This window comes from Eretmochelys imbricata, chromosome 2, assembly GCF_965152235.1.
Source record: "Eretmochelys imbricata isolate rEreImb1 chromosome 2, rEreImb1.hap1, whole genome shotgun sequence".
Taxonomy (NCBI): Eukaryota; Metazoa; Chordata; order Testudines; family Cheloniidae; genus Eretmochelys; species Eretmochelys imbricata.
The window spans coordinates 185,797,859-185,813,156 of record NC_135573.1 but is presented as its reverse complement, the minus strand read 5'-3'; the positions used below and the strand labels follow the sequence as shown (position 1 = coordinate 185,813,156).

The following is a 15,298-nucleotide window of genomic DNA, read 5'->3' as shown; positions in this document are numbered from 1 at the left end:
TTCTATAGTTTCAGAGTTATCTGCCAATGATAGTGCTTCAGTCACATCATATATGTCACACAGCCACAGTATATCACTTGTAGCAAAAAATCTCCATCATCCAGAAACAACCATAGATAAGTTTGTGATAAGAACCAGCAGATTACAAAAAGAGGTAATTGATGAAAAAATTGCCCGGTTTGTTTATGCAACAAACTCTCCTTTCTGTATGATTGAGAACCCACACTTCATTAACATGGTTCAGTCATCAAGACCAGGATATAAGCCACCCCACAGAACAGATGTCACAGGCAAATTGCTGGATAAAGTGTATGAAAGAGAAATAGATCAGTGTGCAAAAGGTCTAGAGGGTGAAATTGTTAACCTGAGTCTTGATGGGTGGAGCAATGTCCACCATGATCCAGTTGTATGTGCTTGTGTGACAACAGAAGAAGGGAATGTCTTCCTTCCAAACAACTGATACATCAGGAAATGCACACACAGCAGAATACTTACAAGAAGTAGCAGTAAAAGCTGTAACAAACTGTGGAAAAAAACCTCAAAATGTCTAGTACGCAGCTTGGTCACAGACAAGGCTGCAAATATATCCAATATGAGAAGAAATTTAGAAGGGAGTCCCAAGCTAATAACATACGGTTGCAGTGCTCATTTGATACACCTCCTAGCCAAAGACTTCAGTGTTCCAGAAATGAAGGCTAATGTTGAAATTGCAAAATACTTCCTTAACAACCACTTTACAGCAGCCGCTCTGAAAAAAGTGGGAGGAACCAAGCTAACTCTCCCACAAGACGTGTGCTGGAACTTAGTAGGGGACTGTTTTGAGCACTATATCAAGAATGGCCTAATCTGATGAGAGTTTGTGAACAAAAACGGGAAAAAATAAGATGGCACTCTCACAGCCAAAGTTCTCAACGTTAGGCTTCAGAGAAATGCTGAACACATGCCGAGTACCCTGAAAACTTTTTCTGAAGCCTTGAACAAATTGCAGGGAAATAGCTGTTTTATTGCTGATGCCGTTGAAATTTGGAAGGCACTGAGTGAGATCTTAAAAAGAGAAATATGCAATGACAGAGTTAAATTACATGTATTAAAAAAACAAATGGGACAAGCACTATCTCCAGCTCATTTTCTTGTAAATATTCTCAATATTCGGTACCAGGGTCAAACCTTAACTGCTGAAGAAGAGGAGTTGGCTCTGACATGGACATCCAGCCATCATCCCTCCATAATGCCAACAATAATAAATTTCAGAGCTAAGGGTGAACCATTCAAAAAATATAGGTTTGCTGATGACGTTTTAAAGACAGTCACACCAGTGAACTGGTGGAAATAACTTAAGCACTTGGATTCAGAGACTGTTGAAGTGATCATCTCACTTTTAACAGCAGTAGCTTCTTCTGCCAGTGTAGAAAGAATACTTTTCTTCCTTTGGACTAATTCATTCCAAATTGAGAAATCGTTTGGGACCTGAAAAAGCAGGAAAGCTTGCTTTACTTTTCCAGATTATGAACAAACAGGAAAATGAGGGTGAAGGCAACTGAGTTAGCGCAGAAGTCAATATTTTCTCATGTTGACCTGGCTGACAGTCTATTTAATTTTTTTTTAAATATTTCATTTAACTATTTTAGTTAAAAACAATTTTAACAAAAACAAACCTGATTTAAAAAAACTTGAATGTTTAACTAAAATTCAAAAATTCATATGCTTGTTTTGTTAAAATATTATAGGTTTGATGTTGAAGAAAAAAATGCAGAATACATAACACTATTGTTTTAGTTAAAGAAAACAATTTAAATGTCTGTCTGGTGATGTTCTCCTCCTAATACAACATGGCAAGAAAATCCTCCAAATATTAATGATTAATCTGTTGAATTGGAGATATTTATGAAGTCATTGGGAGGTGAACTATCTGCATCAATTACTTTTGGTAAATGAAATAAACAATCATTTTCTGATATAGCTGTAAAACTAATCTGAAAAGTTTTCAAAATAAATCACTTAAAAATGTATAGTGTGTACCTTCTAAAAATGAGACCTACATCTATCTCTGAGTTGTGAAAAATATGTATTAAGGTATGTATAACAACCAACAAGAATGTACTTTTATGTGGAAATCCATGGTTCAATCGAGTCTTCCTGACTAGTGATTTAAATCAGGATTTAAATCAAATCCACCCTGTTAAGACTCATTCTCAGTTGCTTGGAAATAGAATTGCAAGAGCATGCTTTAATTTTTGAGATTCTGCGGTCCAAGTATGCCTGACCAAAGAGCCTCAATTTCCTTCACAAGAACATCAGGTCCTGTTGAATAAGGCTATCAGAAATAAAGCTGCTTGGTTGACAGTATTTCTTTTAAATACAGTTTAAATATCAAAGGACATGATAACCAAGCAGCATTACAGAGAATTTTACAAATTACAGGGTTGGGATGTTGATAAGAATTCTCCCCAAACAGAAAAGATATTCTGTTATAGTGATCCAGTCTGTGCAAGGAGAGAAAGACCATTAGTCATTTTGAGTTCTTTTCCCACCCAAGCAGTAGTTTGTTGTAAATCTCTAGTTTGGAGTCTCATTCCAGCAATCAAACCCAAATTCTGCTCCATATAGTTAATCTCAGCAACTAAAGTTGCTAGTGAAATTTTGTTCAAGTTTTTGCAGTCTGAAGCTTCAGCAGCTCATCATTCTGAGGGATGAAAATTGTTGAGATACACATATGGTGATAATTGCCTAATTTTGCAAATGACCGAACTCTCATCTTCTCTGTTGCCCTTTGCTAAGACTCTGTTGTTTTTTCTCTTGGGAATTGTGGTCTATTAAGTGACCATTCATAATTCCCATTCATAATGAGGGCTTCTAGAAGCAGTGTGGAGTATGTTTTCTGTTTATTCCCAGCTATTGCACAAAAATTTTCGAGAGTTGCATGGAATGTGGCATTAGCACGTTCTGCCTCTTTCATTTTCTCTAGTAGGTTAAAGAAGACAATCTACATATTGAAGAATAAATGTAGATTTTAAAAGGTACTTTAAGAGGTAATTTGGCAGAACCTGAACTTGTCCTGTGCCTGGTCTTGTCTTAATAAACTTCTGAACCACTCCAAGGCACCAGTTGCATTCAAATGTTGCTCGGTCCCAGCTAGAGGTCTGACTGCAAACCTTTTAAATTCACTCCTGGGAGAGGGCAGAATATTCCAACCAAGTGTAAGGACCCGCCCTCCCCCGCCCCCCACAGCTTCTCTTATGTATACATTTCCTCCCTTTGCTCCGCCCCTAATTAACACACCTTACTGCCCATACCATGAATAAAGGTGCCACCAATTAACCATCAGCAAATAACTAAAAGCCAGAATCAGACAATTTAACTATTTTCCAGTCTTCCAATGGGCAGCTGCAGAGCTGCCTTCGTTCCTGTTACCAGATAATACTATACAAATAGAATCATACAATATCAGGTTTGGAAGGTACCTCAGGAGATCTAGTCCAACCCCCTGCTCAAACCAGGGCCAATCCCCAATTTTTGCCCCAGATCCCTAAATGGCCCGCTCAAGGATTGAACTCTCAACCCTGGGTTTAGCAGGCCAACGCTCAAACCACTGAGCTATCCCTCCCCCTCTTTTAATCAACACTTAAAAGAATGCTCAGATCTCTAAAATAAGGGCAACTGAATGGACAAGAAAAACCAACTCTGTAGTGTGCACCCTGAAGGTAGGTTCTCTTTTCCTAACCTTCCTTGGAATGTTCAACTCAAAGGGATCGTAATACAGACATAGTTTGTTTATTTAACCCTTCAACAGATAAACCCTTGTGCCATAGCAGGCTACCCTCCACAATAGATAAGGTAAGGTAATAGGAGGAGAATATTGGTCAGTAAGGGCTTCCCACTGCAGCTGGAGGGCCCCGCTGAGGTCTTCCAGATTAATCAGTCCTTCAGTTTCCTAAAGACCTGGGGTGATGGGTTCACAGCTTTCTTCGGTCATTTTCTTACCATTTGCTTGCATTACAGAATTATGCAAATTCAGAACTACACGGGCATTCTGAAATATTAATTGAAACTGAAGTTAGCTGAACAGCTTTGGCAGGAACATGATGAAATAGTTAACCAAGATCTGAAGTCCCAGGTGCTTGGAGACCAACTTACAAGATGAGACTCAAAGGGATGCCAAGTAAGAAGGCACCTTTCGTATTGTATCAAAAGAATAAACGTTTCAAATGTTTTGGTTAAGAACTGAGGTTTTTGCCAAATGAAACGCCTCCATGCTATAGAAAGTGAAATTTCTAAAAAAAAAATAAAAATAAAAAGCAAGCAGCACTGAAGTGACCCTGACAGCAGTGCTGTCTGAACTCAGGATTACAGAGAGGATACTGCTGTACAAATTTGGAGATCATATTCTGATGGATTTATTGCAGCCTTGGAATAAGGATGCTGGAATTCCCCTTTGACTTAGGCAATGCACAAAGATACATTTGCAAATGAGAAGGAACATGACTCTAAGACTCTGGTTCCCTTCATTATATCATGGCTCATACCGTGGACAAAAGGATTAACCTTAAGAGGACCTAGAAGCCCATGCTCAGATTCTTAAATTTCATAATCTGAGCTAAGTAATTCCCCAAAAGTAGTATTCTGCTCAGAGAAAATAGAAAGACTGCTCTTGACAAAATCTGGACCAAATCCATTGTCAGAAAAAACAAACAAACAGTAAGTACTAAGAGATGCTGCCATACTACAGTGGGAAGCCCCAAATACCTCACAGTTAGGGTCTTGAGAAGTTGCCATCTGATCTAAAATGAAGACAGCCTTGGAGAAAGAAGGCTCAACATCATCTTCCAAGGTTTGTAACTACCTTTTTAAAGGTCCAGGATGTGTCAGAGAGCCATTTGCACACAGATGCCCCTGAACACAAACTCTTAAGCACTGCAGATACCTTCTAGTTCATCAGGTCCTTTGGAGCCACTTCCCAGAGCTGTTTTCTCCCTACTCCCAAAACACCGAAATTCACTCTGAATTTATGTTTTGAGAAGGTACAAAGTTACCTAAAAAGTCAAAGATTGTGGGTCCTGGGAGAAGTCCACTCCCTATCCAAAGTATCATAACTACAGCAATGAATGAAAAAAGAATTAGAGGCCTTTTTATGACTACCCTAAATAAGATCCTTATTCTCAGGAACAAAGTCACTTTTCAGATTTAAGAGTGTGTGCTGCTTGATCAGCATGACTATTTATAGAGCCCCCATAATGGCATGTCAAAGAACATATAAAAATATAGGGTTCCTGTCCCAAATAGCTTTTAGTCTAACATGACCATATACAAGTAAAAATTCTGTTTGTGTAGTAAGTTACTTTAAACACAGAGCCAGAAAATGAGGAAGTTACTGTCCCCATAATGCTAAATCAGCTATGCTGCACATCCTGTACTTTTGGCATTTAACTTGGATATATTAAAAGATACATTTAAGAAGAAACAAACACAAAGAAGTACGAGGTACATGCGATAGAGCCAACCACAGGTTACTATGATAACCTTAAAATTCAGTGTAACCCACACATATGCTTTATACTGCATCATTTGGCTTTGTTTCTCCAGAGGAGCAGAAGAGAATGCAGCAGTGTGGAGGAAGGAGATATGGTAACATGGAGGATCTTACTTGGATACTGAGTGTCTGCACATGTGCAGAGAGTACGGCATAGTAACTCAGAAAGACCCAGAAACTTCCAGAACAGAGTAGAAGATATCAGACACTCAGTTGCTGTTCTGAGGCTGTATAGGAAGTTTTCACTGTGGGCTACTCACCAGCAATCATACTCTAGTCACCCTTGGAGAGCTGAGCCAATCATAAAGCATTAGATGAGGTGGTCATAAACAGAGGTGCTAAAAGTGGCCCCATGGACTCAACAGGTGACTGACACAGAACCAAGAGACTATCTGCTGTGAGGGCTAGGTCCCAAGCCCTGATCCACTTTGGACATGGGCTGCAGATTTCTGTTTCCTCACAACTGAGAGCACCTGTCAGCTATTAACCCAAGGCTTACAATGCTGCTAGCTGTGGAGGCCCACACTGTTTGCTGACAGGGTTCTGAAGTGTTTGAAAGGACTGAAATGCTGCCATTTCTCAAGCTCTGAAGAGTCCAGGTGACATACTGTGGTCACACTACAAAGAGCGAGAAAGCACCTGTTTGAAGATCAGAGGGGAATGTGTTTTGATAGGTGCACTAATGTACAGAAAACATTATGTTAAAACCTTGTATTTGAATGTTTGTAACAGAAATAAAAGGGGGAAGTCTGTATAAGGAACACCAGCAGACTACGGTTTAATAGCTTTTATTTAAAAATTATTCACAGCATTCCAAATACTATTTACCATGTTATGCGCATTAAATGTTTGTTTTACTAAGAAAAGGTATGGTGCTCTCTCTGAAGCTGACTGGGAACTATTCGCATCCATTTACCAAGGTTTACATAAAATAGCCCTGAATTTTAACTGTCATGTTTTTTGAAGTCATTAAAAGACAGAACTCTAGCCTGGGCTTCAGCAAAGAGCTAAGCTGAGGTGCAGTATAGTTAGACACAATATTGCATGAGCAGCCCATGTTCCCCATTACATAAACACCAAGTCAAAAAGTGAAGCGTACTATGAACTGAAGTTTTTGTAGTCTAATTTTGTATTTCAATTAACTTGTGTTTAAAAGAATTAAGCTCTGTACAGTACAAGCCTTACACCTGCAAAACTTAACGTTCAGCATATTATAAACTCCACATTTGCAAAGATTATAAAGTTCGAGGAGTATGGCTCATAATATAGAGCCCTTTAATCATTGAAAGCCTTCAGCCTGTAGTTCTACATGACCTCCCTTGAGACAGAGAGGACATGAGTTGAAGGATTAAAACAAGAAGTGTCTCCTGGGCTTAAAGAGTGTTGACTACAAGGGAAGAAAGAGGGCAGTGAAGACCTAATGAAATCATTATGAAAAGGGCTAGGTCTATTCTTGCCAAATGTAAGCAAAGTTCTGTCTTTCTCTTCTAGAGACTAAGCTCTGGCTTTCCAACACTTAAGAGGGATGCAAACTGGAGAGCTCTTTCCCACAGGACGACACCTGCCTGACAACTAGCAGCAGCAGCAACATGCACTTAGCACCTGCTGAGTACAGGCAGAAAAAACTCCCTGGGCATTACCATACTCTAAAATGCCTAATTTAGTCAGAAAGGAAAAAGATGAAAAAACAAACAAACACTGGAAGTCGAGCTGCCTCCACCTAATTAGAAATGTTAACATGCTTTATAAGGAGAGACACATGTTGAGCACCAATTTTTGTTTCCTGTATACATCTGCCGATGGACATCCTGCCCAACAGCAGAAGAATGTCTGGGTTGACAAGGATACTGCAGAAGAAATGTAACAGTTTCAGCTAAGGGACTACATATTCCAGGTTGCCAGTATTTTACTATGAACTTTAAGTAATTCCAGACAGCCCAGTGTTTACTACAGCATCAAGTAAAACAAAATTCTCCAAAGAATTCATCCTACTGTTTACAGTGTTCGCTTTATTATAGTGCCTCAGTTGTGAGTGGCATTTCATAATGAAAGAATGAACAGGTCCCTTGCCTTGAGAAATGTACAAGCTGAATTCTGAATAGCACACAAAGGGATGACAAAGTGGGGAAGGGAATACTGATAGACAAAAGTCAGCTAATTGTCACATAAGTGATTTTGAAGAAGAGGGGTCAAGGAAATACGAACAAAACTTGCTTGTTCAGTGAATTAAGTCAAATAATTGACTTTCACGGGTGGACATTAACATATGACCAAATTCACCAAGAGGCAGATGCAGGACCATGACTTGCCCAAACAAATAAGTTGCTAAGATCTACCTTAGAAATAAAGATATCGGAAAATATTTATCGTTCACCATAAGTGTCATTTTAAACACCTGGCAGGTTAAAACTTGATAGGGAAGGTGTAAAATATACATATTTGCCTCTTTAAAGCAGATAGATACAGGATTAAACAGAGGGTCCACATTCTGTGAGAAAAGTAGTGCTCAATAACATTAAGCCTCGCTGTATCTGACTTAAGCATGAGGAGAACAAGATGCAAATGGCCAAAGGAAACAAAGTAATATCACTATAGACAACCTCTCTGCAACAATACATGGGGCTTTAAAAGTACAGATGTATATGGAAACTTACATTAAACACAGGTGGAAATATGGGACAAAACATACATGCTTTAACTAAATTTTGCTATTACCTTTACTTTCACTGATTACATATATATATAAAGAAAGCAAATAGCTTTTAAAAAACATCTAGCTATTTCAATAAAGAAATGCAGGTGTAAACTGAAAGCTCTTGGGTTTTTTTAAAAAGAGTCACGCAGTCCCTCTGCAACAATTTGTCTTAAGTGTTAGATTTAGGAAGCATTCCTCACTGAAACAGAGTAATTGGTGTAAACGAGAGTGAATGAAATTAAGCCAAGGCAGTCAAAATATGTTTTTATTTTTGATCATGGAAGTTTCTCCTATATCTAACACTGCACAAGGTATCTTGCACAATGAAAAGGTAAGCAGAAGTCCCTTACAGTGCCTCGCTTTGCCAGAGAATCACCGCAGTCTGCTGGCAAAGTCCGCTTGCTGGACTTTTTCTGCTCATGTTCAACTGCATCTTCAATTATAGGCTCAAGCCTCATCTGGACAAACACCAAAGATTTGGATCAATTTCTTTTCATTATACAGTGAGGAAAGATCTAAAAGCCTTTTAAAAACTTTTGCAATCTTTAGAAAACTGTATAGAACTCACTGGTGTTTAAATAAAAAGAAAATGCAAAAACCCAGTGAGGCTCTAGCCATAAACTCAGTAGTCTCTAAAAGTAGGGTTTTGAGCTCAAATTTGACATGTATAAATAAATCCTAAACCCCAGGTTTTGTTTTTTAGCTGCAAGGTTTTTAGATCTGTACATGAGACTTCTTTTAGAATTTAGCACAAACAGTGCTCTGGCCAAGGGTATTTGAGTACCATATCTGCTATACAGCCAAGTGAAATTTATCAGCAGAATCTTAAAGGTTACTTGTGTTTTTCTTTGGGACAAGTTTGTTATATTAAAAAGCCTACCTTTGTCTATATGTTTATGCTGTAATTCTCCCCCCTTTTTAAGAATATAATTTACTGCTAATATTTCTTATATTGTATCTAGATAAATTTTCTTCATAAATACATGCAGTTCCATCTTGTTACCTCTGTGAGGATTGTGGTGTCATACGAAGGTTGATACTTTTCTTTTTCATGTGCAGTTCGCTTCTCCATCTTTTCTCTGTCTGTTTTCTGTTTCCTGTCTGCTCCTTTTGGCTAAAAATGAATAGTTACATGAGCAAGCAGACAGAAAACAGCTTTGCAACTGAAATATGGGCCTAAAAATCAGCCATTATAATGTAAACAAAAAATTTACTTGGGACCATTATTTACAACTATTACCTTAAAAACTTTAATTTGGCAGCTGGCTGAATGCAAATGATCTGTGTATTCTCCATTTTCAGTCTGCTTAAAAGTGTCAACCTGAATCCTAAAAGGAACTCCTTTTTCACCTCCATGTTTACGTGGGGTAAATTCAGTGCTGATGCAATGTACCTGAAAAACAAAGTGAACCTGTATTCCATTCTGGGCATATTCTTAATTCTTTTGCCACCATCATTATATAAATTTCTCTGACAGGGTGAGCAACAATTTATGGCTTATCCAGGAAATGAAACTGGAAATCCAAGGCAGGTAAGAACAAATTCCTGTATCTTTGCCAGCCGCACAGGCTTGGAAGTCAGTAAATAGGGACAGGTTTAAACCTATCAATACATCACCTATATAATCCCAAAAAAGTAACACTTTAACTCCTATATCTTTCACAAAATTAAAGAACTGTTGTGGATCCTCATCAAATGTAACTAAAATAATCCCTCTCAAGTTCTCATACAAGATCTTAAGACAAATATAAGAGCAGAACAACTACATGAATCATGATGAATAAATTCAAAGATTTTTCCAGTATACAATGGTATAATTTAGCTAGCCTGAACAGTAAGTATATTTTCTTTAATATAATGTCTTGCAATTTCTATCAAAACCATTTACTGGAACGATTTTTAAATCTGATTTGAGGCTGGGATTTTCAAAAAGGATGCTAATGGAGGTAGGTGCCCAAGTGTCAATGAATGGCAGTGGGAATTGATACTTAACTCCCTACAGCTTTTTGAAAATACCAGAATAAAGGCATTGGGTTTAATGAGACATGTGAATACCATGGCAGTAAAAAGGTCCAATAAGAACAGAGTGCTATACCAGGAAACAATACAACAGTTACAATGTTGTAGGGCATTAAATACTTAGTATATCACCAATGCCACCACACTGCGCACTCCCACCTTCCAAACAGTAAGAGTCGACTAAGCTTTTCTTCATGCTGTTAGCACATCCTGAATGGTTGAAAATATAACTGTACAAACAAACATAAAATGGATGGCTCATTACACACTCTTTACTCCCTTGCAGCAAAGCCTGACATGGAAGCAGACATTGTAACAATTGTGTAATTCCTTGACAAAAGGAAGAATTATTACTGTCAAGGTACAGTAGCACAACATTATCTACTGCCAACGTGGAAACAATCTACCTGATTTAGCAGGCTAAGGAATATTGCCACCTCTCGCTTTGCACTTTTTCTGCATACCAATGCCTGATTTCTGAGATAAAATTATCCAGAAGGAAGACTATATCATAATACAAAGGATTCTAATGAAATCTAATTCCATGGAATAAATCACTTAGAAAAAAAACCTGTCTTGAATATAATAAACAATCTGTCAAGAAGCTAACATCTTATCAATCAGGTAAGTGAGAGAACTGAAAATCTGCTTTGAAATCCAGTGATTTCAAATGCTTTCTCTATTGGTAAAGCAGATTCAGTTCTATTTGTGTCCTCATACAGGAGCCCTATTAACTGGAACTGAAGTAACAACAGTTATTTACAAAAACTGCTTTGAAAATACACCTCCCTAAATATTTATCCATACAAGATGCAAGAGCTAATCATTAATTTTCAGTTAAAACACACTTTCATATTCATTTTATTGATCGGTTTTAAAAAGCTGCTTCTGTTCTAAGCTATGTTTAAAACTCTCATATCAAGATGAAAACTCAGCTCGCATCACCTACAGAAGAAGCAGTTGCATGGATCTAAGTTTCCAAAAATGAAGGATCTATAAAGGAAAGAATCACATAGCACAACTACCATCACATTCATGACCTGACAAAGACCAAATCAGTACACATCCAGTAAAGCAAAATCTCAAACCTGAATAAAGGCGGATGTACGCTTTCCAGGATCCCACAGAAATTCGACTGCATTGAGCTGGCTTGGATTTGTCTTTAGATCAATTACTCCAACAGACATTGGAATATCTACATAAAAATGAAAGTATATGCTATAGGAACACAGCGAGGATTTGAATGGTTTGTTTCGAATAAAAACCCATTAATCTGCAAACTCATCTACAGTGAAATGTACTGTAAATTACCACACAAGGGATGACAAAAATTGGTTGTTTAATGACAGTGATTTTCTGATAAAGATGGAGATGTGTACTTAATTTCTGGGGAATAATGTGAGGTGGTCTCATGGGTTTTACTGTAAATCTTATGAAATCTGCAATAATTACATTTTTACAGTATATTAGCAATAAAGAGATTTCTCTCGTGTTCCCCTGACTACCAGAACACATTTTGCTCTCAAAGAACAAAAGGGTTATTAATTGAATTATTTAGTGTTGCTGTTGTTTTCTGTAATGTTAGATGAAGGCCATTAGAGGTTTTCATGGAAAATTCACAATGTAACATTATTGAAAACATTTATATAAATCTCAAGTATCCTAACACAACAAGCAGCATACAGACATTGGTATGTATGCTTTTGCTATCCCCACTGTTGATATATAAATTGATGCTATTCGTATAAAGACGGAGTCTCTTATTTTAACCCTAGATAATAAGGGAACTGAGAGACGTACCTAAGTCAAGAAGTCTGTCCCCAGGGCGATTCCACTTCCAACCTTCCAGTTGCTGGTGCTCTGTATATTGCAACCTTCTGTCATGGAACACAACTCTTATGATACTCTAGTCAGAGGAAGAAAGTTAAAGATTAGTCTTAGAATCAGTACACATTAAAGAGGAGATTGAAATACGTACCAGTGATAAATACCACACACTTGTAGAACAAAATCAATGGGAAGCACCTAATCCAACTTTATTTAGTATAAAGTCTCAGAACACTTTAGACTAAGTAATACAGAAACAAAAGGTGTAAAGAAGGGACAAGAAACAGAGTATGGTTCAGCTGCAATATAAAGTGAAATGGAGAGCTGAGGCAGACACTGCCCGAAAAGGCTGTTACAGATTATGTGAACTGCAGAGGATAAGGCTCTCACGCAGCGCAGTGGCCAAATTACATGGATAGAGTGAGGCAAGCATTAGGAAAATCATAGAACAGGTCAACCAGAAAGGTTATAACTTCAGTTTCACTCACTCACTCTGAATAGCACTAATCTATGGTTTGAACCAAATTTATAGAAGAATTTGCTGGAAAAATCAGAAATAAAGGTAAAATCCTGCAGTAATCCACAAAATTCAATATTTAAACTTAAATGAGTCACCTAAAAATCTGCAAAAAAGTGTTTTGTACAATTTCTAAACAGGAGTGCATTAGTTGAAATATTTAAAGCATAATTGTGACTCCAACAGTTCAGAAAATTAATAAATGGCTAAATCAATGTGTTTGTGTAAAAAAGATGTATTACTAGATAAACATTAAGACCTTGTACTACACAAGGAGGACTTCAATTTATAGTTAGCACTGACAAACTGCCAATTCTAGAACTATTCCCACTCTTCTAGATACAATGTTCATCTAAAAGATTACAAAAGGACACCATTACTTTGAAATCTAGACAATTTTTTAAGAAGTTAAAAATAGGTTTCAAATACTATGCATGCCCCTGAGTAGCCCTGCTAAATTCTGTGGTTTTACAACCACATCTTCTCTCTCTCAAAAAATAAAAAAGTCTCTCTCTACCCAGTTGTGTGAACATGTACAGGAACAGGGAAAGTTACTATACGGGGAAAGAGAAATTGGCGGTTCACAAAGGGCTGCCAAATGCACAAAGCACTCAAATACGGTGTTTTGGTTTAATTCATATCCTTGCCTTGCGTTACCTTCGGCAAGACACTTAGGATCTGTTTTTCTAAGGTGATGAGTACTCACAGCTTCCAACTGACTTCAACTGAAGTTGCAGGTGTTCAGCACTTCTGAAAAAAATCAAGCCCATAAATCTTTGTGCTTCAGCTTCCTCTATCGGCAAAATGCGATAACTGACAGCAAAACACAAAGCTTTATACGGGACAGAGTCAAAGTGCTAATTTCATACTTTCAGACGTTTAGGTTTCTTGAAGTTTAACTTCAGCTCTGAATTCCAAAGGGCTTTTGTCTGTTTTTTTGTTTAAACTACAACAGTCTTGTACATAAAAAACAAACAAAAAACCAGTATGTTATGACATACTCTCAATATTAATTTTAAACAAACAATGACTGTGTCTGGTTTCCTCATTGTTTTCTTTTTAAATATTTATGACAGCTACAGGGAGGTAAGGAGGAGAACACCCTGCAAAGCTTCTAAGTAAAAGGGAAGTAGGGGCTCATGGAAGCCATCTGGGAATTAGGTCCAGAGACCTGCATGACTGATTGATCCTCTGGTGCCAGAAAAAGTATGCAGAGCTCTGTAAGCTACCTATGCTGGGCTCCTGCTGATGCCTGCTACCTTGCACTTTGCAAATTCCAAAGCCCTTTAACTGGCTTATAATAGAAAACAAGTCTTCAATCTTAACTATGGAGCAGCTACCGTTCTCCCTAATAATGCTCAACTGTGATTAAAAAAATTATTTGTTATTCAGAGCAGACAATGTACAGTCACGATCACAGTAATCAAAATAATGAAGTCTCTATCCCAAAGAGACTGAATCCTGCAAGATAGAAGATGGGTTGCAATGGAAATCTAAGAGGTGAGACACCATTTAGGGTTTTTTAAAACTGCCTTCTTATGGGCCTTCCTATATACATATAGGATGTTCTTCTCTTCTGTCAGCAGGGCAGGTCAGTTGAAGGTAAAAACCAAATATGCAGACCAAAAGAATATCTGATTTTTAGAATCACCATCTTGATAGCATTCCTTCAAAATATGAACAGCTTCCATACCAGGGGAGACTACAAAGATTAGGACTGTTTAGTTTAGAAAAAAGACAGGCAACTAAAATGGGATATGATAGGAATCTAAACAAATATGACTAGAGTGGAAAAAGTGAATAGACAAATGTTATTTTCCCTTTCCCACAACGGAACAGCTTCCATAACCCTGATCATCTTTGTTGCTCTTCTCTGAACCTTTTCCAGTTCCACTATATCCTTTGAGATGGGGCGACTATAAGTGGACAGAGTATGAAACATGTGTGCACACCATGGATTTAAGATACCACTTAAGTGTTATTATGTCAAGTCACTCAGATTTGATTTTATCCAGCCATGTTAACTAGAAGGAAAATACTTAATTTTCCTTTAATATTCCCTGGCTCCCAACCAGAGTAAGCTATGAGGTTTTCAACCTGCAGGTTGTGACTGCTTCTACTTTCTTTATGGTTAGGTTAAGAGGTTTGGGGGAGAAAGGGTTCCAAATTTTTTTCCTGTTGCAATGTGGAGTAAGTAGAAAAAAAGTTGAAAACCACTGGACTAACTTGGCAAGCAGCCGCAATCTCTCATTACTATTATCTAGAGAACAACTCTACTTCACCTTCACTAGCTTTCCACTGGTCTCCGGCATGTCTCCAATCTTCCGATTATCTAGCATCCGTATTTCATAGGACTGACCTTTAGAGAAAAAAGTTTGTATCAATGATACGGTGACATACAAAGCTTCTCTCTCTGTTTAACGCAGAGAACATTTGGTTTATATTCAGCATGTTGTAGTAACATAAGGTTAAGGAACTCTCATAGGGAGTTTTCAGTTTCTAGCTGGTTGCATAAGAATAAAGTGAAACTTTTACAATATTGCTGAAACTACTGATACTTCCAAACCCTAGGTATCCTATTTTATGTCTAGTGCAAGTGTTTATTCCTATTTGGAAGAAAGGAACATAGACCACACCGAAAGCTGAATTCCTTTTTATCTGAAATAGCTGAAAGGCAGTATGTTGATGACAAAATAGAATATTCTCACAAGTA

At 37.6% G+C, this 15,298-nt stretch overlaps 1 protein-coding gene across 6 annotated transcripts in view; it reads right to left on the bottom strand.

The window, feature by feature from the left end:
* UBP1 (upstream binding protein 1) overlaps positions 1–15,298 on the bottom strand; it is a 60,495-nt gene that overhangs the window by 24,298 nt on the left and 20,899 nt on the right. For 4 of the 6 annotated variants that reach the window (XR_013345298.1, XR_013345300.1, XM_077811100.1 and 1 more), the window contains exons 3-8: positions 14,868–14,944; positions 12,042–12,147; positions 11,330–11,436; positions 9,463–9,615; positions 9,226–9,336; positions 8,573–8,680 (exon numbers count right to left, since the gene is read on the bottom strand). Coding sequence is in view for 4 of the 6 variants with exons in the window: in XM_077811100.1 (XP_077667226.1) it covers positions 8,573–8,680; positions 9,226–9,336; positions 9,463–9,615; positions 11,330–11,436; positions 12,042–12,147; positions 14,868–14,944 (662 nt within the window). In the remaining 2 variants the exon portion in view is untranslated. The remainder of the gene's footprint in view (positions 1–8,572; positions 8,681–9,225; positions 9,337–9,462; positions 9,616–11,329; positions 11,437–12,041; positions 12,148–14,867; positions 14,945–15,298) is intronic. The other 2 variants (XM_077811102.1, XM_077811103.1) reach the window with 1 other exon arrangement.